The sequence below is a fragment of the Haliotis rufescens genome, unplaced genomic scaffold, assembly GCF_023055435.1.
Source record: "Haliotis rufescens isolate VD_foot unplaced genomic scaffold, xgHalRufe1.0.p SCAF_5, whole genome shotgun sequence".
Classification (NCBI taxonomy): Eukaryota; Metazoa; Mollusca; class Gastropoda; order Lepetellida; family Haliotidae; genus Haliotis; species Haliotis rufescens.
In genome coordinates, this window is record NW_025964223.1 from 26,888,780 (window position 1) to 26,912,746 (window position 23,967).

Below are 23,967 nucleotides of genomic sequence, written 5' to 3' on the forward strand. Positions count from 1 at the left end.
AGTCACAAAACACATATCAACCTTGGGACCTCGTCTCTCTCAACGGAGCCATAAGAAGAGAAGCTTTATCTTGAATATGCATTACAAAGACAACGGGGAAATTATCGGTAGACATCGGCCAGATACGCCATACGCTGGATCTGTTGAGAATATGGCTTAGACTGGGAAAACTAGACAATCATATACGTCTAACTCTCGGGGGATTCCAGTCTATTTCATATTCAGGAAAACCACTCAATCTGCCTATAGACTGAGGCTTAGCCCTAAACCTAAAATAACGCAGTTGAAGATGGGGTTGATCAAGAGTTTAAGGTCAGTCTTAATATAAGCATGGTTACGGTGAGCAAACACTGTCTGTCTGTATCACCGCATGACGGATATTGCAATGGAAAGCGTCAGCGGCGTCTTGGCTCAATCGGCGTCTACTGATAACATTGCATGCGTCTTATTGTTCCAACGTTGTCAGTCGCGAGGGGCACTGAGTGAATCCTCGTAAGTCTTCAATATTTAAAGAACTTACTTCTCAAAGACCGTGAATAAATGTACAATTGGGCACGCTGATCTTTTCCCTGCCAGACCATTTTCTAAAGGTAAACGGAGAAATCTGTGGGTATTTGACTCTGAAAGCCAGAAATAATCCGCGACGGCGTAATAAAGGTTTGTTGATCAAAAGTAAACATGGGATTCTGTCAATATTTGATTGTGAACGCAAGATTTATAAGTGAAAGAATTGTTGCAATTATGATGTGTTTAGCAGGAAGTATTCAAATATTTGACACCGAACAACAGGAGAATGGATGGTGATCGTATAATAGCAACAAAACTGCAAATATAATGTAACAAACATCCGGAGACAAACAGATCAAGTTCTATAAGCTGGAATTTAAAATACTAAACACGCCATATCAGATCACCTCCACGACTTAATTGCCTATGCCTAAAGGGATAATGTTTGGCCAGGCCGTATATGATGTATAAAAGTCATATATGATGACGGAACCATTACCCACTAGATAATGTTTGAAGGTGTAGATTTCGGTCAGTCTTACGAGTGAGTGAGTAAGTGAGTTGGGTTTAACGCCTCCTTGAACAGTATTCCAGTTCTATCACGGCGTGTCAGCTTAAAATTTGGAATAAAACTCAAAGTAATATAGTAATTACACATTTTCCACTTCGGTGAAACCCAGGAGCACGGGAATGGAGCTGACAAACCAAGACACGTAGTCGGGGCGAACCGGCATTCGAAGCCACAATCATAGGTTTCTGGCGTGTCCAAGGGACGCAATTCTTCACTGCGAATTGCGGAGCCTCTGACAACTGGCCATGGGCCACCCCTGCCCCTCAGTCTTACAATGTCACCTTTTGAGCAGGCCCATGGTTTCATGTGCGGATGCTGAGCCAAGGTCATATCTGAAGACAACATGTGGTTTTGCCTACGAATTTCTGTATGCATGTTTTGACCAGCCTGGTTAAGTCTACGATGACATATCACTTTTACGAGGCTATACAATGACAGTTGATTGGGTGTGGAGGTAAAACATTTTGTTGGCATGTCAGAGTGAAAAATCCAAACAAGTAAATTTGGCCAAGTCGTTTAACTATCAGGTATATCGATGATCTGATATTGTTGAAAAATATTCAAACAGACAATTCCCGTCCAGTTTTACCCAGCTGACCTTGAAATAAAAGAGACCAGTGACACCGCCTCATCTGTTTCATATTAAGATCTGTGCATAAAGATTTGAAGTGAACACAAACTATCCGCAAATCTGTGAGGAAGAGGAATGACTTCAACGTTCCAGTAGACAACTTCCCGTTATGTTTAGCAATATTCAAGCAGTTCCAGCCTTTTGTGTATACATTTCACAATTTATGAGGTACAATCGAGCATGCTCTCTCCACGATGATCACAAAGAGCGTCACACAACTCTTGCTCAAGCGTTGTTATAGACACATCCTTTGACCAGGGCTCGGGCATGTCTAGTACCATGATTGGCTTGAATGGTATAATAAAATACATATATCTAAATCTAGTGCGATATGCATGTCCTTTTTTGTACATGTGTACATCTTGTGTGTCGTTACATCCGTTCAGAATAATTGGTTATGTGTACTAATTAGAATAACCTTCCCAAACACAGAATGAAGGATAACGGTTGAATTTAGATGCAAATGCATTGGTCCCAACATTTTCCACAAGTGGATGATAGTATGATGGCCTAGTGGCACGTAACAACGAACACCTAGTGGTTAAAGCGTACGCTCGTCACGCCGAAGGCCCGGGTTCGATTCCCAACGTGGATACAATGTGTGAAGGCCATTTCCGGTGTCCCCGCCATGATATTGCTGGCATATTGCTGAAATCTCACTCACTATGGTTCAAGGACCTTGACACAGATTGTAATGACAAAGCACTGCCTACAAACTATAACGTGCTAGTATCGTGTTACGCACTGCTGTTACGACACGTACGTCACGTTAGAATATTTATTGTGAACGCTACCCGCCGTATTCCTGCACTATAACAGAACGAATACCGTGTTGAGCGTGTTTACTGGATTGATTCTGTGGTTACAGTGATATGTCCAATGTTGAATATGCCATACGTCACAGCGTTCTGTATGTCTAACCTCACAATGGTGACGTCATATGAGACCCGACCTTTTAGTTTTCTCGGTGGGGGCTGGGATTTTGTCTGGAGATTAGATATTTTGTCAGGTACAGCTGCAAAACCAGATATGCATTTAATTAAATTTCTGAGCCTGACTATATGTTTTAGAAAAAACAGCTTGCAACAATGGTATTTCTTTCAATAATTTTCTGGGCCAATTCATTTGTTTTTATAAAATACCAGGCTCCCACCAGAATATCTGATAGTCGGTCCCTAATGATACAATGTCACATGACATTATTCGAAAGCGTAGCATAGGAAGCGGAAACGTCAGTCAACTATCATGTCAATATATGTCATGGAATTGGACCATAAGTCTACAAAACAAAGTGCTACACGGATTTTAAAGAAACTTTGATGTGTGTATATATAACAGTTCGACACGGGTGAAGTCATTAGAATAATAAGCGCCACTTCAATAAACGTCTGATAAACGAAGTTACCCGGGCATGAAGCGCAATTTATGCTATCATATTCCCTGGAGAGGACAAAGCCTTGGTTTCTGATACTGCCACTGCACACATGTTGCCGTGGGTGTTTTCATGTGAGTACAATTCTGTACCGAATGACTCATTCGTCGTGTCATTAGAAACTGTTAAAGTGAGAGGCTTCATAAACATAACTATTAAAATTTAAGAAAAATTGATCTATCGCCAAAATTGGCAGAGGGTGAAATGAACAACATACATGTTTCATATAAAGTTCTGTTCGGTCGATATATTTGTGTGTGTGTGTGTGTGTGTGTGTGTGTGTGTGTGTGTGTGTGTGTGTGTGTGTGTGTGTGTGTGTGTGTGTGTGTGGCTGCTTATACAAGGACTAAAGCCGATTTAGTGCTAGCCCACTGAGGTACCAGTCCTTGTTTTGTCCCTTAATGCCGAGCGCCAGACAGGGAAACAACAAGTGCCATCCTCGATCCTCAGTTCTCCAGGCAGACGTCCCACCACTAGACCACTGAGTATGATCAAAGTGACTAAAGTATGATCAAAGTGACTTATGTATGATCAAAGTGACTATAGTATGATCAAAGTGACTGAAGTATGATCCACCCTCAATAATACTCACCGATCCGCAATCTGTCGGGTAGATCCCCATTCACAAGGTGAAGGACGTATAAAACAAGTACTCCAAATGAAGCTGTGGTGGCGTACATTCCTACTGTTGTCGATACTTAACGATATATCCTCGTCAAGTCTCGTCTCTTTGTGTCCGTCTCAGTAATCCCGCCGTTCAGTTAAACCACGACTGTCGCATCCCTCCAGCCTTACTTAAACCTGAAACCAAAGGAGGGAAATTAGCTTGATCTTCCATACAGCATCCTAAACCAATTGATGTATCGCCATGTCTATTTCAATTAAGAGCCCTGTTTGGAGGCTCCTAAATCTAACTCAATCCATGGTGTGTGAATCTCAGTGTATATATTATATTACGGGTTATGCCCATGGACGGTCTGCAATCTCTGCAGGAAATACATGCCGGTGATTCATGATTAGGCTCACCCTCTTATCTTAAATGTTTTAACATATGGCACATGAGATTAATATGCCCCTAAAACGGGACCAATTCAGCCTCCGTGGTGAGAGCACTCCCCCAGTCTGCATAATAATAATGATAATCATAACAACAACAACAACAACAACGACAACAATAATAATAATAAAGTCAAAGCCACAAATACTTATGCTGTTCCTATCCTCTCGTATTCTTTTGTGTGTTGTTGATTGGACGAAACAAGAAATTCAGGGTACTGATACCCTCACACGAAGCATCATGTCAGACAATACATCCCACCACCCTCACTTTTCCCTCAATCGCTTATATTTACCAATGGTTTGATTAACATGGAAGCGCTTCATGATAGAATTGTATTGTGCACTTTTGCAGACATCTATTTGTCATGTCAAGACTCATGAAGAAAACAAGGTATTCCACAGTTTTCTTAAAGGTGCTTGGGGTGTGGTACATAATTTCAATGTAATGTTAATTTTGTTGATTGTTCTATACTACTGAAATGAGTGCCATATCAAATCAGCCCAGACTCAAGTTTTGCAAGGAGAGGCTTCCTGAACGACCACTGCATCTATTAATGTGTAGTGTGTTGAATAGATAAGCAACCCTGCAGAGAGTCCTTCTCTTGGATGAAGTCGGCTGGCCTGATAAGTTAAACAGAAGGCTCAGGACCAGTCACTTCCAAATCAAACCGTCAATGTGTAATTCTGCATCAAAATGTAAATATGAAATGTAGATAATGCAATGAATTTGATGAGACTGTCCAACACATTGTCACTGGATGCCAAGCTTTGGCACAAAAACGGTATCTTAAGCCGCATGGTGGAGTTGCTCGATCTTTCTATTACCGTCATCGCCATGCTTGTGGTTTTGACTCAGAGGTCCATTCATGGTACGACCCAGAATATGTAGCAAAGGATTAATATATAATTCTTTGGAATAGGCCCGTATACAGCCTCAGACGTATCCAGGTCAACAAACCTGATCTTATCAGTTTTGATAAATCCAACGAAATAATTTATTTCATTGAATTTTCTGTCCCTTTTGACATTAATGCGATTGCCAAGATTCAGGAAAAACATGGCAAATATGCGGACCTCGCTTTCGAAATGTCACGCTTGCATCTTAAGTACAAAGTTGTCCGACTCCCATTTGTTCTCGGTGCCTTAGGTTTGGTACCTTCCAATCTGTTGACTGACATTGGGAGAGAACCCGGGTTTGCTGCCAGGAAAACAGCCCTTCTGACAATCTGGGTAATGCAGAAGGCTGCAGTGTTGGGGAGTCTTCACATCCTACGAAAAGTTCTCGGTGGGTTCGACTCTTGATAATGATGATAATAATAACACAACTGTACAGGTTTTTTAGAATGATTGCTCTGCGGTATTCGTTAGTACAGGAGGCAGCACGTGAAACTCCCCGTCACAACAACCATATCTTTGTTGCACAACGGCAAGATACGCAGTGTGAAATGAGGATATAGATAAGATTCAATCATAAGCAGCTGTTTTATGCGCAGTTGCTATGGTGAGAGTGTTTACTGTTCTGTCCGTTCAACAATCCCATAAATAATGCCCTTGAGGTAGTCAAATATCAGCAACAGTAACAAATAAATGAACACATTTCTCAAATACATATAAAGATACATATATTGAAATGAACGTAACATCAGGAATATATTCTATAATCTTATACAATCATATAACGGATATACACAATCACACGTGGCCTGTTCATGCACAGCTGGGTGGTCCCTCACCAACAAAGGGGAAACATCAACCACGTCATAAGCTGAGTGATGGAAATGAAGATATATTTTGCCAGTGTTGTTATTACAAGGTAAAAATAGACCACCAGTGTGACCTAGTTGAAACAATCTAACTGAACACAACAACTGTATCAAGACTAACTTACTGCTACACTAGTACACAACAAACAAGCATGTTTCCCAGAACGTAGATGCTTGAGTCCATGTCATACTATAGAGTTGAATGTCTCCGGCCATATTGGTAACATAACGACTTCGAGAATATGCTTGTATTAAGCAAGTGTATAGCTTAACAACCACTCCTTACCGTATAATACATTCACGTTGTAGCCACGTTGTTAACGGTTCTCGTTCTCAGTTCTACCAAAGACATTTGATATTTGACCCAACCTGCCTGAATAGATGATCACTTTAGTGTGACCAGAAGAGCAATCACATGGCAGGGGCGATACGTATCGCACACAAACATTCTAGAAGATTACACAGGACGTTAATTCTTGCGCGAGCTTTGTTTAATAAAGGCTATAGTGTTGTATGAAGTCCGGCTTGATGCGTCCATTGTTTACTGCCACCAGTTGTCAGCCAATGATATACGTGTATGTATTAACGAGTGTAAACTGATACATGCTGGTGTGGACGCATCTAGCTGTGGATCAATGTGTTTTGTGGGTCGTTATAAATAATGTACATGATTGGCCCGACGAGCTGAATGGCTACAGATTGTATATAGCTGGCAAAGTTATTCCGCTTTTTCATGGTGCTCAGGTGTGTTATAAGTTGTTTTATAGACTAGCATATGAGAATTGTATTGTTTTGATTTTTTTCTTGTGACAGTTTGTGGATCAGAGAGGTAATTTATGTAAACAATCTTAGTCAAGATGACTGCCGAAGAATTGCAGAAATCTCTATTGATTTAGAGATGATTGTTCTTAACACATATTAGACTGATGAATCTGTTTCTGTAGATACATGCAATACATAAGATTATATCTGACGAAGGTGTTCTCACGTAACGACCGGGATCGTTATCTTCACATGAGTAATAATTGCCAAGCCCGTGTATCGGGGATCCCGATAGATATTGTTGTAAATATGTCCCAACTGGCCAAATAATTCCGCTCACTGTGCCGCCTTCATTTGATATTTAACCAGAAGTTTAATTTTGAAAAGGATGTACGCAGGACCTGTATTGCTTCAGGGACCTGTGTGTACAATATATTCTCTGTCGCAGTCCAGCAGCAAAACATAGTAAAATTAAAGTTATTAAAGTAACTATCGACTTTTAACGTTCTGTAAATCAATAAAATTAATACACCAAGCAAGGCCTTAGTCGTACTCACATTCCTATCAGTCAGAATAACAGAACATTATGTTAATAATGAAATCCATAGGTTCATTGTACACGTGGTGACATTTAGTAAATATGCACTAACATAGACAATGGCAGCTGTTCCGACTTGCCAAGATAAAACAGAATATTTTACTCCAGATCATGCCACAAAGTGATAAGCGTTCCCACATTAATGCATCCTGCGGCTTTCTAAGTTGTTATTCTACCTTCTCTACATTAAATTATTTGATACATGTATGACATCCTTCTTTGTGTAATTTAATAGTATCTATTATGTACTTTGGTATGGTTGGATGGTTTTATAAAATGGACGACAATTCACGTGATTATTGTACTTCATGGTAAATACGACACAACTCCAAATCGTGTGTCTGATCATCCACCTTCCAGATGTCGCTGAGTTAGCACATGGACCGATGGTTAAAAAGATAATAAGCAGTAACAAACCCAATTCTCCACGCTTACATACAAAAAGAACCGACTACCTAATGGGAAATTTACTATAGGATCACGCTTCCACTATTTTTAGTTCTTCACAATTCAAACTATGTTGCTGAGAAGCAATGATCATCCTTGGAATCTACTAAGTGCTTTCACGAGCAGTAGAGACGTTCCACGATAAAAAATACATGACTGAATGTTGTGGACAAATTCAATCAATGATCAGCGAAAATGGTAGAGTGAAATAAATGACATGTTGCAAAGAAGCAACTGTTTAGAACAAGGACTTTGAATGATGGATATAGTATAATGGTTATAATTTCATAGGCCATTTAATAATGCCCAAGGTAAATGAAAACATAGGATAAATAGAAAGCAAATAAAGGCATACACCGTTAAAACCTTCCCACGAAATGAGTATAATAAAGTAAAACCAATTTCAAAAACATGTCCTATACACAAGTCAGCAGATCATCGTTTCCGGCAGACCATGATGGCGGTGTGGTGTTTTATTTGATAAAATAATCATCTTCTGCTTGAATAAAACAGTCTTATTACCAGTAAATTACACCTTAATTTTTTGTCGCAGGGTGTTTGGGCGAGGAGGCATACACAGAAGGAATTCAATCATGGCAGAACCTATGCCGACCACCTACTGGGCCGACAGGGAGAAGACTTGACCAGTGAGGCAAGTAACAAGTTCAGCCTATTTTCTCTGGAGTTACCTTCAAGCATAGATAAAGGGATTGATAGTCCCGAGCAGTGCTCTATTTCGTTTGATGCATTTTCAGTATGGTGAACACTGTGCCTTTTGAAGTGACCATAACGGGCTGGCTACATGGGCTGTTTAACGTTAAACCCTGGACCAGATGTCATTATCCATGTCCAAGTATATTGGATCACAGTTGGCCTAATGGTAGGGTGCTGAAGCCCTAGAAGTCTGACACAGCGGAATCTATTGAATGCCAATGCAGACTGAATCGACCATAGTTCCCAGTGTGTTCAAGTTTGCGTTGCTTCATAATGGTTAGTTGTTATGAGATTTGTGCGATCGCCAGAACATGACGATTTTTAAAAAGGCTGAAAGAATAATGGTATTTTGACACGTTAATGCGGTTTTTCACAAATATAGCACTTAACGTTTGAACAATTTCACGATATGTAAATGACTTAGTTTGAATCATTGAATCAATCGCTTTTTCAACAATGCATTCATTTTCACTTCAAGTGCCATATGAGTGTTGGCAGCCCATGCGATGTAGACATGCAAGAACACTCGGCGATGGAATTACCATAGTATTACCATATTTGAAATGTTTTGATACTAATCGACTTATTCAAGTCATGGATATTTCTGAATTTGGATCACTAAGGAATCAAGGGCTCTGTGTGTTTATACGAGACGATGCAATATGAATAATATGTTTATAGTGGGAATTATGAGAAAGCAAGCTGTTCCTAAATATAATATCAGCTTTCATGAAAACAGACTCTGCTGACGCTATAACCCAATTTCCTGAGTGGCTATACTTTTTGTACATTTGGGAACGGTCAAATGTTGATTCTCAACAGGGAATAACTTATTTTCAGCTCCTATCACGTTTTCCAATACGTAACAAATTAAAATATGTCATTTTCTCAAACATATAAATAAAAACTTAAAAACAAGTTAACAAGTTACAAGAGCGGTCCGGGGTTTCCGGAAGTGAGATCCGGTAGGTCAGGACATGGTTACTCTTTTCGCGAACACCTCGTGTCATCACTGATTTTCATACATATACTTACACCGCTATTTAGCTTTACACGCCCAATGGAATCTGTTTGGGCGGATGATCGAGACTGGTTATCCTCTTGTGTAGATTTTTTTATATTTTCATGTAAGGTTCGGGAAAGTGAAACTGACCTATGTTTATATTCCGTGAAACACTCAATTTCATTTGAATAGGCACCATAACATCCAACAGACGGTTAAATGTTCCACTTAAGATCAGTCTTCGATACGATTTATTATATCTGAGTGCATTGTACACTTTACATCAAGATCGTAGTGATGTAGTGATGTCTTCAGTCGGTCGTCCTCATTTATGAGAGTTTATTTATGTCAAACTCAACGCATCGTATCTGGTTTCTAACCATTCAAGCATTTTAATAATGCTAACTCGAAAAGCTCAAACCCATATATTACCCGTTGACCCGACACGCGGTCGATCCCCTCCAATGCCAAAATCTAGAAAGGTCATTTTACAATATGAACTGGTAACAGAGTTGACTCAGGTCTTGATTGAGGATTCCATCATGATTACGCCAGCATTCACCCCCTCCACCACACCCCCATTTGATGCTATCTATTAATGTCGGAAAATCGCCATGAAAAATCGGACTTTTGACGGAAGCCTAGTGATTCGATAGTGATTGCGACAGGATAATGAATGATGAATGAAGGAGACTACATCCTTGTCTAACCCCACAATGTGGTAAACGGGGCCGTTTGTAGTGTAGATAACTTTGACATTTATCGATGATTTCTTTGAAGATAAAGTCAATATATCATGTACACAGTACACAAATGAGCCGATTTCAAGCAGTGTGAAATGGTAACATCATGTACGGCATTTACATATTATATTCTGGCAAATCAATACATACTCCAATATACGAATCGCGGAGTCAATACTGATATATACACGACTAAATTCTCTCAATGGATTGATTTCACAAGCCAAAAATAATTAAAGAATTAAAGGATGTTATAAAGACGACCCGGGTTTAAAACCAGCTGTCTTTAATGCATTCCTTTGCACATCTGTTCAAAACCCCATTGAATATTTGTCAATTTATATTAACCTTAATGTCCCTTCAGCTCGTGTAACCATAGTTACACATTTGTGAACAAAAAAACCTAACTCGGTTGATGCATTAACATGAGTTTTGTTCCAACAAACATTTCACTTAAGGTAACCAAAAATACTCAGCCTCCTTCTATGTCATATTGACTTAACCTACAATACCCACCGTAGCCCTCGTTTCAGCTATCTGATAGCGCCATTGTGTTGCTTAAACCGTGGTGATAGTAAAACGTAATCTTTTAGAACCCGTGTCAAGGGAAATGGGAAACAGAGCTGTATCGTTTCCCCACATTGCTCATGTTAAAGTAAATAGTGATGTGGGGAGCCCTTAGGCCATGGAGGAAGATTGAGTAAATCCGACTTGGAAACATTGGAGTCATTGTAGTTATTACAGCATGTTAGGCCAAGGGGAATGGGAGCAGTTGGGGATTATTAAATCACTCGTCCGGCATTAATTACTTCTGGGACTGTGGACATCAAAGACTTTATTACACAAAGTTCACAAGAGCTCAATTCTCTGTTAGAATCTGTGAAGAAACGCTGAGCCCATCTCTAAATAATAATGTTGCCAGTCACCATTGCACAAAACACTTACTCAAACACTCAGCTGGGTGTATGTAGGTTGTAGTGCAAGATAAATTGTAGGAATGTTCTAGACCCAAATGAGTAATATATATATATATATTCTTTTTATACATTCATTGAAATTTAACACAAAAGAAACAAAAGGTACTGTATTCATTCTGCCTAAACATAAGGTATTGCATACATATTCCAAGTGGACAGTGGCCATTCCTTAGCTTACATTTATTACAGACAAAATTTATTGGATATTTTATATCTAGATACAAAGGTTTTGTGTGAGTACTTTTTATACAAAAAAATTGTGCATAGATTGTGTAGATGTAACAGGTGTTACGTGCATTCACTACATGAAAGGTAGTGCATACTATTGATACAAAACATAGTGCATAATTTCTTAACTATATTCTAGATGTGACATACTGATGGAGAAAACAGGTGCCGTCGCTGAACATGCACCATCCATGCAGGTGTTAATGCATGGATTGCAATTCACAAACACACATAAAAGTTCTTTTGTTATCCAGATTTGGCGCCTCTATAATCCGAGCAACAGAAAGGGCCATAATGCATTATGCATTTCTGGGGCATGCGCATGAAGATGATTAAAGGAATACAATAAAAACGCAAGGAAAAAGTTAATATCATACCTGTGCTCACTGGTGTCTCGCAAATGCGATAATGAATAATACTGCTTTGGGAAATTATCATTTGAATGAGTGTTGCGCAGTGCAAAAAATTAGATTGGGAGAATTGTTATCCGATTTTTGAAATTATTTGTGACGAAAATAAACAGTGACTTACTGAATTAGCCAGAGCGTTGCAAGAAGAATGCGATGTACACGCATACATAGAAACATACAGGATATAATGAGTAAATAATGCGAACCTTCTAAAAAACTTGCTTCTTTATACAATGAAAAAACAGCATACTGAAGTTATAAACCTATTATCTCATATATATATATTATCTCAGGGCATATGTGACTTAACATACCTTGGGAAATTCATATTCAGTGTTACATTTCAAGACCCCCCACCCCACCCCCCTACACTCCCACCCTCTACCCTGTCTCTCCCCACCCGGCCACCCACCCCCCACACACACCCCACATCCACGCACCCACACATATGAATGAATCACAGGAGAATTGCAGCACTGACAACAATATTTACAGGTCATATAGTATTGTTTAGAGGTTCAACATTGATTAGACCGTATAGCCAAATCAATGATTACCTAGTACATTCAAGATGTGACAGCGAACACAACCCCATTTGTCACGTGCGTATGTTATATATAAAATTGATTGAGGGTTCCGTTACGTGTTCCAGTGACAATTATCAGACTAATTATTGACTGCCAAGACGCCGCCCTGACCCACCTGGAGCACTGGAATCTATCAAACAGTTTTATTTGCGCAGGCATTTCGACAGATGCTTATTTAACATTATTTGCAGTCAATAAGAGTCGTGTCCTTAGCTTCAACGAATGCCAGTTGTGATAATTGAAATACTCAGCTGAGATCACGGTGTAATGGTTTTTGCAAAGTAAATCCCGTTATGCAGTCACTGGAAAGAGAGTAGTTTTAATATTTCGTAAATCGTATTAGTCGTGGATTAATCCTTACGAAAAGGTCAGGCCATAGCTTTTAATATTGACCAGTATTTGTCGACAATCGTAATGGGAAGACATTTTTTTCAGCTTTAAATGGTACAGATATGTTAGGGAACGAGCAGCTTTTAAGAGAAAAACACGTCAACTGTTAATTAATGCATGGGAGGTTTTGTTGAGAAGTATTTGGCTAAATGGTTATTTTCTCTTTTTTAGGTATTGCTAAGTGTACATTGCATGATATACCCTCTTGTATAAACTGGACATAGCGTAGCTTTCACTTTAAGTGAATGCAGATTAATTCATACGCACTAAATGAATACCAGCACTTTTAAAGGTCAGTCTCTCGGACTAGTAGAAATGCCTTGTTGATGGGGAGCGTCATTCGTACATCCACGTATCACAGATACACAATGTTCAGTGTTATTATCAATACTTTAATCCATGGTCCGTTTTGTTTGGACAATTTGTTTCTTTTCTTGTGGCAGACGTGTGAATATGACTCCCATTAGACATTGCTTTTAATTCAATGTGAGTACCTCACCAACCTTGAGTACCTCGAGAAACTACCAATAATGAATATACATCTGCTAAATACGAAGCAACAGAAAATAATATACTGCAAGAATTAGCAAAATGAATGTGAATTCCAACTTATCCGAAAGCTTTCAAAGGCTCAGGATGCCTTTGTAGTTTGATCAGAATTGAGAGTCGAGATCACAGCATCGTTCCAATCTTGTTGTGTCTATTGAAAAATTGCTCCTCTTTTGGTGAAAAGTCTTTTCACTGGACAGATATAAATTTCTTGGAAAATGACTCTGACGTGAATGGAGAAACGGAGACAATGTAGGATCAATAAGGACTCTTCTTCCATTCAGCAATGAACATATCAAGATGTGTTTTAATTCTGGTCGGCCTTAATGTATATTGGTTTGGAAAATGAATTTCGCTTTGCAAGATAGAATATTTGCCTCATTTTGTCTTCTTGTTTTTTTTACATTTAATTGAACGCTTCTAGTAATAAAGTGTCATCAATTGTATATTTCAATCTTTAATTAGTAATCCAAACTCTTGACCTGTTATCATGTGCGAAGAATACGACAGTGTCTCGTCGAGAAAAAGATGCATAAACAAGAATGTGATCTAACAAAGGATGCAAGAATGTAATATATCCAGAATCATGCCATTTTCCATCGTTTCATTACCTGGTATATTCGTGAAACCATATTTATATTTCATATCATCGAAGACGAGGTACTACTGAAGACAATAACCCTCCCTCAAATGTTACAATATTGATCGTTACAAATGGAAAATGCCCAACCAAGTCATCTAAAAATGATCTATAAGTGAACCAGTACAATTGGTAGTTTGTAGTCAAATTATTGCCGTTCATATAATTATTACTGCAAAAAACTGCTCCTGTGGAACTTCTTTCTCACCGGAATTTAAAGATATGTGTTTACTGAAACACTTTCCTAGAACAATTTCATTTTCTTACACTGGATATATGTAATCGATGTACGTACACTATTAAAATAGTAATTGGATTTCAGAAAGGAAAACAAATATCAATTGTCAATATCAGACTTAATCATCACATTAGAAAACAATCTACAATATATAAGTTCTTTCGATTTTCCGTGTATTTGTCAATCAAGAAGTGATAAACCGGGGCTTTTTCAAAATAGTTCGTGTTAACTGCATTTGGAAGGCAATACATCAGGATCCGAGGAAGGATTCTTTGCCATATGCCGGTAATTCACCCTGAATATGCATGCTCAGAAGCCGCAACGACAGAAATACGATGGATTGGACACAATAATGGTTATTAAACACCATGGCTGTCAGGTATTTCTGCGACTCGTAATTACTCTTATATGTGAAAAGCTAAATCTTAATTTTGATGAGAAATTGATGGAGGAAATCTGGTCAATTTCCCGTTCATCTTCAACCTCTGTTATCCTCAAAATGATGCAGAAACTGACTACTGGACGTATCTCTCTATCAGTAATTTGTCCATAACGTGTAGTTAATTAAGCCTCAATTAAGTGTTGAGACGGTTAGATTATAAATGCTTGGTTCATCAGAGATAAGAACATTGGCTTAGCAGCCTCGGTAACTACTTCAAAGAATTCTATTTTAACAAACCTTCGTTCTAAATTGTTACTCACTACATAAAAAATCAAAGATCAGTGCATCTCCATGCATATTGAAGAAAACAGAATCACAGATCTGTACAATTCATGGGACAACTTCTGGAAGTAACAACATTAATCATATGCTCTAAGAGTAGGGTCGATATCTGCAGATATGCCGATATGCGGATAAATCTCGAGTGCAGTTGTATCAAGCATTGTCAGAGGTGTCAAATCTGGACCAGTCAAAACAGTGGTTGATAGCATGAGCATCGATCCGCACATGGCTACGGTGCTGACAAAGTGCCATTAAATGAGCGAATATTGGCTTTTTATGAAATCACAAAGGGGAGCTATTGTACAAAGTAGTTTTTATTATGAATGTATTATGTATTATGAATGTATTAAGGCAGATGTGACAAGATGTTCCTCTTGTCATATAATGCCATCAGGGTATATTTGAACATGTAAGCTGTCTTATCATCTGTAGTGTGGGTGAGATGCCAGCGGAACTTTACCATCTTGTACCTCTTGAAATATGAAGATTATTCTCATGAAACAATAATCAATTGTGTCTCTATAACATGTAACACTTGAGGCATGCCTCTATCACACGTCAATGGCAAATCTCATTCCGAAATTAGGTTAGCCTGCCCTGTCACTTTTCGGATGCATATGAGCAGCAGATTTGTGAGGACACGATATCCGAGAAAATAAACACTCAGAACATAGCGTGCAAGAATATCCATCTCATATGTATTACCATATGAATCATGGGGATTTCTGCGCAAGACAATAACTATCGAACGATACAACTTTTTCACTTTCTTCCTGACGAAAATATATATGGGATTCTTCTGCTGACATTCTAGCGCATTATACGACACATGACACCATAAGAGATACAGTGGGTCCAATGGCTTGTCCAAATAGATGATCCCGAAATATCTGCGCTGACCTTTTGGCAGCTCTACAAGAACCTGTTCCTCCGAGAGCAGAGATAAAATAGATACATGCAGGATATGCCTCCGTTGCTATGAAGGGAATCTCGTAGACGCAGTTTTATCTGGTGAGGGACAACTGAACGTGATGTTGACGTATGCGCCTTTCACAACTGACAAGGGAATATATTGCTTGACAGATTACCTTGGATTAGTCATTTACTATAGTTGCTGGGAGCTGCTTCGCACAATCACGACACTCAAAGGAATTATGGATCTGAAAAGGGCAGATAGTGTGCCCAGTTTTATTAAAGCAGGACTCCTCAGAAATACGACTGAAATGGCAACTAAGTGCTTCTAATGCAAATAATGGCAAGTCAGATCGAGGTGTCTGGGAAATACCCCCACGGGTATATTAAAGTGCTAATCGGCGCACATTTGGAGAAAACAAATGGCTAGTTATTGTTCGTGGCTTAATGCAAAACTAATTTAATCATTCCGTTGTAGTATACACGTTGTTTCAGGGCTAAACAATAAAGCTGAACCTTTTGAAATGATGTCATATTACAAACGCGAAATAACGTTTTATGTCGGTACGGTCAATATTTGCATGATGTCGATAATGAGTTCTCATTCATTGTCTGTGAGTTTCATCTCGACAGCTCTGTAATATCCAGGGATGGATACACAGCAAATATGTATGACCTTGTCACGTCATAACGTCATTACCACAAAGGACAATCTAACCGAAACAGTCAATCCTTCCAGAAGATGGTTCAATGCACTTTAACACGGTCCTCGAGAAGACAGGAAAATGCATATGAGAGTATAGCTTTTCGTGCCCAGATCTTTTCCAACTTGTGGAACCATTTACTGTGCAATCATCCCATTGAGTAATATGATTGGGCGGTAGAAAAATATCATAACAACCCGATCGATAATGCATGAAAGTTTTGATGGGTAGACACCGAACATAAAGTAAGAGGAACAGACGTGAGGCTTACGGTGTATATTACTTTATGTGAGTATTAGGGAGAGTGTTGCGAAACGACCAGACAAGGTCACCAGAGATACAAGGATCAATGTTCGCCCGGCTGCTAATTTGAACTGTTCCTTGCATATGCACACATCTGTCATAATTGGCGAAGAACCAAACCCTGCTGCGACCTAAGAGAGAGAGTCCAATTATCTATTTCGGCAAATTGTTCTCTTTGTCTTCACACTTTGTCTCAAATTACATAAATTATCTGTCTTTAACAATCGTCCTATATTTAAAATTAGTTACGAGGATTTACTAGACGAAACTTGGATATGCACTGATCATGATCCTTGGATGCTTGGTCAGCACAATACCCGTGCTCGTGTGTCTCAACAAAGCCTTAAACATCCCATGCTAAGCTGACATGCAGTAAGATAGCTTAAAAATACAGTGCAAAATTCAGTTTACTCAATCAATATGTCCCCTGACAACATGTGCCCATTTGATTAAGTTCTTACCCTTTCACGAAGACATGTTGGCTGTTCAGGTATCACAAAAGCTGCACAATTTTCTTTAGGATAGTATTAATCCTGAACAAAACAAAGATTGTGCATGTAATGTCAAAACACATTAATGATTTATACACATTAAATGATACATACCCCCAACACCCCTCAAAATCCCAACATTACAGTGCATATTAACATTATTTTAGAACATACTCCATAGTGACTTTCGACACGTTACCTGCCTTCGCGAGTCTTCAGAAGAACGTAGTTGTGCCAGATCCCTGGTATCAAATCTGTACATTAAGTTCGCGAAGAGCCTTGAGTGGGCGAGGGAGTGAGTTAAGATGATGAACGCCGCTCTTGACAGTACGTAAGTTAGGAAGATCCTTGAGGACATTTCCTCACGGGAAAATGAAATCATGCATAGGTCAGGAAAGACATGGTGATGATTTTGAAGCTAATGCTAACTGATACAATCTGATAATCATATTTTAATCCAAAATTATTTACACATCAAATACTGCATGACATTCTTTGCTTTGACAGCATGGCAGAATAATGGATTGTAGAGGAGTTCTTATTTGAACTGAAATGTTTTATCTTGGAAGCCCTCGTGTTTACACTGTTCTATTGCAACACTTCTGTTGGCCATTTGCCTTCTTGATAAAACTGGTAAATATGCAAGGCATGAATCTTGATAGTTTGAACATGGTTTGGTTCAAAGCAAGTCTAGGCATCGAGACCATGGGTGTTACGGCTTTGTTTATGATCTACACATATTTTGTACAGAGTAGCCACAAGGCAAAGCGGTTACATTACGATTTCAACGATGAACGACTATTGCGCACATAACACTCCGGTTTTGGTTGAATGTACTACTTCAACTACCAGGCAAGAGCAAGACTCCACACCACATATGTGCTTAAAGCACATTACATAACCTCAGTGTTCATGCCATATACATTCTCAGCTCACTGGGGAGTAAAATGCATCTAAATGCCAATAACCATGGTATAACTCGAAAATGTCGAAACCAACATCCAATATTCATGTTATTAAATGATTAGATTTCAGGCGCAGAAACCATTAATGTTACGTGGTAGTGTTGGTCACAACGCCGACGACGGTAATAATCACAACCTAGTGCACCATCACCTTCAATTATGTACCATCAGGGAATTATTATATTTAATATATAGTTCAACTGTTGTGACTTACATGGCAGCGTTCTCAATAAAGCATTGCACCGCCTGCTAATAATCTATAATTACAATACAGTAATTGTCACGTGTCTAAATATAGGATGGAGCTATCATGGCTACAGCTGAATATTATGATCGAGTTTTTGATCCGGTTCGAACAAATCCTGTTTTTCTTCCAGGACTGATATATTGTGTATTGATTTGATTTTAATGACCTGAGTACAAGGTACAAGACGTCTTATAATTGGGTATATACTATCAGCTGCAGATGTAACAAGCTCCAGTAAACATTGAAACTAACTTAGCTTTAATAAAAAAACGTTCTTCACATTGGCGAAAACGTTAAAGGAGACGTTTTGCCGAAAAGAACACGTCGTATCCGACGATAGTTGCATATAGGCTTTTTCCAGGGATTTCCAGATACTCGAAAACAATAACTTTGTAACAGGTTCCACCCCCACAAAATAATTGTTCACAGACTGACCCGATAAAAGATTCTTGTTGGTTCTCCTCCTCGGAGAGGAAAAAAGTGTTTGTCTTGAAGCAGCAACACCCCCTCACCCGACTGTTAACTCGGGCCCCTGGCGTTCGGCGTCGATATGGCTAAGAGTTTATACTCTTTGTTTTAAAAAAAAAATTGTGAACGTACTGACACCAAGATGACGGAAATCTATTACGTCAAGTTTCTTACAAATCTACATCTTGCTGTGGTTCTTTTAGCCCTATTGTATGGTTTACAGCAAATTATTTATTTGGGCCTCATGTGTATTTTATATAATTTTCACTTACCATGTTTCTAGTTGTAGTTCATTCGAATAAAATAGAACAAAAATTGAGAATTACGTTTTTTGAACTTATGTTGGACTGATGTAAGTGAATTGATAGCCATATAAAGGATGGCGATACTATTTCGAGTGTTCTTTGTTTTGAGCTATTGATATGTCGGTTAGCAAACGTTCGCTTAAATGTGCTATCTTTGGTTCACAGGACATTCAGAAAGAAGAAACGACGAAGAAACGTCTCGGGCGGTATACAGAAACGTTTTTGTCCCCCGAAACTTCGGATTGTATCGAACACAAGAGCATCAATTGTCACAGTATCTCTGTGGATTCAGTCTCATGTTTGGTATATTGACGCTTGAGAAACACTGAAGATTTTTCAACTGGGATTTTTGCGATTCAGCACAAACAAAAGGCAGAATGTCGTTGACTTATTGATCATTTTAAAGCACTATGCAAAAACGCGAGAGGCTAAAACGGTTGGATAATGCAATTTACAAGCAACTGAATAGATAATTCGGCCTCTGTTTGTCGTTGCTTTACTGATTTACAGCGTTTTCTTTCCAAGTGGTGCATAATTTCATTTGAAGCGATTCAGTTACCTCGAGGGAAAAACAGCGAGTCCGGTCCTCGGCATCAAAGTAACTTTCTTATTCTGTTCCGAATTTTGTCTGTTGATGTTCTTCTCGATAGTAATTGTTGGCTGGCTGGCTGGCCAGGAAGTTATGACTATGGTTGCGGTGATCAAAGATGTTCACAGACATGCCCTTGTAACTATATATCCATAATAAGTTCATGATGTTCTCGCCCCAACACTCCAACAGAAAAAGCGCTTCATGAAAGAAGTCATCACACCTTTTCACGCAAAATATTTACTAGTCAGTGTAGACTGGCTGCATGACTTTTGTGTCGAGTTAATGATAAATGCTGATTTTAACCATAAAAACAGACTTCTGCAGGCTGTGGGTTGTGTGGCAGGGGGTTTATATGTACGTGTTTCAAAAGTTAGGGAAATGCTTTGACAGTCATTGATTATTCATGACTATCAATTAATATTCCAATTATCATCACTTGCCTTTGTGGCAGTGGCACAGAAGGATAAATTCTACCAGGCTCAGTCTGAGGTCCTTGAATCACCCCAATTACCCGCTTGATATATCTGTCTATCGCCTGGCCCGGGAACACGCTGTGGTATCTTTGCAAGAATGCAATGATTCGTGTGTGGTATGGATCTCTTGGAATCTGTTCCGTTCATTTTGTGTGGTGTTTGTGACAGATATACGAGTCTCTGTACTCATGATGCTTCAAAAGTTTGGTGTGTCTTTCCCTCACAACTAATCACCTCGGTGGTGAAGTGGATCGAGCAAAAAACCGTTTACCCGGAGACCGGTAGAGCAGTGACCACATCATACCAAAAGACGTTAATAATAAAATATGGTACTTGTTGTTACCCTGCATTGGACGCGGCGTTAAACTTCTCTATCTTCACCTCTAACAATGCTGAAAACAACCAACACTAAAACGAAATGTTGCGTGGAGTAACCTAATTGGTTATAACTGAACGATTCACTGACATGTGGAAACAACTAGAAAATGGTGTTCTGGCGTCACAAATGACGTCATGAAAACGTAGCTGTGTACCCTATTTACACACCACAATACCTATCTATCATTACAATTTAGTCAAAAGATCTTACTGTTTGTCCTGTATACATGGTCAATATTAAAGTCTTTGCAGCAGCTTTAATGTGAAAGACACCAAGAGAAGGGCATCCAGTTGGTGACATCAGTGACGTCATGGTTATTTCAACCCACCCAACAAATACATTCAACAACTGTATTTACGAGACTACTTGCACAGAATACAGAATGCAATGTCTTTTTGTGAACAACCATAGATCACCCTGGTGCGTTAAAAGCAGTATTATTGGCGAAATTGAATGTAACATAATTCCACGGAATAATGACAGTACAATCATAGTAAGCCTATAGTATTAATTACAATGACGTTCGTCAATGGCACCCAATGATGCTGTGACATCCCTTGATTCAGCATACATGGCTTCAACAACTAACATCATCTACTGTGATCAAATATTGCCGCTAAGTTGTTTGTTTGTTGTGTAACGCCGCACTCAGCCATAGTTCACCTATGTGGTCTGTAAATAATTGTGTCTGGACTAGACTATCCAGTGATTGACATCCTGATCATCGATCTACGCAATTGGGATAGTATGACATGCATCAATCAAATCAGCCAGCCTGACCACCCGTACCGTTAATAACAACCAGAAGTTGTTATCCTTAAAGTTGTGTATTTTTTCATATACATGTCAGAGTGTGAACAAATATGTATTCACCGCTTTCAGTGGAATTCACATCCCTGTGAAAGTGATTTTTTTTAATAAATTCGAAAACTGAATATCAATTACACATTTCTTGTGGCTAAATATCTGGAGACATAATGTTCAACTTGAGTGGAAGATCCAACTTTCCTGTTTCAATATAATGCTGGTTTCTGTATCATAGTCAGTGTCACAGACTACATCACTTGCAACTTCCACAATATATATATCTATTTCCTTGTCTGACAGCTGGCGGTCATCGTGTCTTGCCCGCCGGGAAGCTATCATCATGGTCCCGTTCTGCTCAGCAAGCAGTGACGGACTTTACAACCTGGGTAATGCATTCGCACTGCGTACTATGTGGTGATTAGGTAGAGTGTGTGTCTAGTATGACATTAAGTTTTCAAACAAGTAAATCGATAGTAAACACCTGAAACATAGTAAATCATGATATGTATAGATGAAGCAAAGGGAATAAATAAAGAGATACAAGTGCGAATGGATGGATGATGGATTGATGGATGATACAGAAATAAATAAAGTAGAAAAAAATATGACCTATACTGAAATTCGACCATTCCATATTATCCAGCATGATAATTATCTATTTCAAGGGGATTGACTCAAATGTACTTTGAAGCAGCAAGGAGTTGAGACTTTTGTATTTGATGGATGAAGAGATGCACATGCTTTTATTCTTTGAGAGTTAAATCAGAAGTCGGTTCTTTGAAAGGATGTTTATAATGTGGTTTGCACAAACTGTTCAATCCAGGAATGTTGTTTGAGAAACGGCTTGATTTCATTAAATCGTATCAAAATATTGCTTGTATGAGAACCTGCACAAGACATTAAATCCTAAGGACGTTATTTAATACATAACAGTTGTTAAAGAGCAAACGAAATAGCAGAACTCTATGATTCCAAATCTCCACACACATCTTTACCAGACACTCTGCATACACTCCCTGTGGAATTGGTTACCAAGAAGCCAGTATGTCATGAACATCAAGCACTGTAACGGATGGACCCGATTCACTGGGGCCAATGCGTCAAGACTCTTATATCAAACATATCAAATATGTATAAGTGAACCTTAAAAGGACCGCGGTAGTCTGAGCCAACACATATGTATGACCAAAGGCATATAAGTCAGGCAAGCATATCCGCTTGGTCCTAAGTAAGAAGCATTGTTGTAATATCGACCGACTGACAGAAGCTCTCAGTTGAGATGCTTCTCTCCCCCGAAATCCCCCTCTCAACGCCGGTCTACACGCTAATGACAGGCTTGCTCCCTCATAGCCTCTATTTACACATATGCTTATCAATATTTAATAGCAAATATCTTGGTTTTCTATGAATAGCTTGCATCGAATAAATCAGACGTATTAACCTACACAATCTGAAGGAGCGGGGTATCTTCTACCCTGTGCATTGACAAGGAGAGATCAGGGTCTTATTTAATACCACATGAGTGACTTACGATTTAATGAATTTGGACATCAAATATGTACCCTGAGCGATCAAATATTGTTCTGTAATAAGCAGTTTTAGGGTTCAAAGAATATATGCGCTACGTGCGTGTATTCGAGGCGTTTGGGTTGAATTAAGATGAACAAAGTACACAGTCAATATTTCAGCTTTAAATCCGGTTAATTGCTTCAGATTTGGTTTCACTTCTACATTATAATGCGTAAACATATGTCGTGGGTATAGTGTTTCATGACAGACAATCTCACGGATTAAAATGATCTTCAGCAACTAATGCTTGTCGTAAGAGGTGACGAATGGGTTCTGGTGGTCAGGTTCTCTGATTTGGCTCCATGCAATCGTATTCCAATTGGTAGATATACGCTCATAAAGTCAGTCACTCGATTGTCTGGTTCAGACTCGATTATTAACAGACACGCCGTCATATAGCTGGAATATTGCTGAGTTGTACGATCATTAATCATTCCTCTGTTGTTTCCACTCCCATGTAATAACCATCCTCATGTGCCATTCTCCACATGTGGCGCTGGGGTAAGATTACCCAATCAAGGTCAGTCAGTCAACCCAGAGTACAATTATACAACCCTTAGTTCAGAGCACGTGCATTGAGCCTTTAAAGTTCGTTACGTACTATTGTGGTCCGCTACAAGCCGCATGTGCGCAGTTGAGCATTCTGTTCATTGACTCATACTACATTTGAAACACATAATGATTGAAATTTTGACATTGATTTGTAATTGTTATCATGCATATAAAATGCATCTGTTATGCATGTAACAATAAGAGTATACATATAGCATAACATGTGC

The 23,967-nt window shown here is 39.0% G+C and overlaps 1 protein-coding gene across 8 annotated transcripts in view; it reads right to left on the reverse strand.

Annotated features, from left to right (window-relative positions):
- Positions 1 to 23,967, reverse strand: part of LOC124110579 (glutamate receptor ionotropic, kainate 2-like) — a 111,553-nt gene that overhangs the window by 35,592 nt on the left and 51,994 nt on the right. For 6 of the 8 annotated variants that reach the window (XM_048383662.1, XM_046469926.2, XM_046469928.2 and 3 more), the window contains one exon: positions 3,734 to 3,942. In XM_048383662.1, the coding sequence (XP_048239619.1) occupies positions 3,734 to 3,821 (88 nt within the window). In that variant the 5' untranslated portion in view covers positions 3,822 to 3,942. Of the gene's footprint in view, positions 1 to 3,733; positions 3,943 to 6,088; positions 6,203 to 6,249; positions 6,370 to 23,967 lie in introns of those variants that run through there. The other 2 variants (XM_048383661.1, XM_048383660.1) reach the window with 2 other exon arrangements.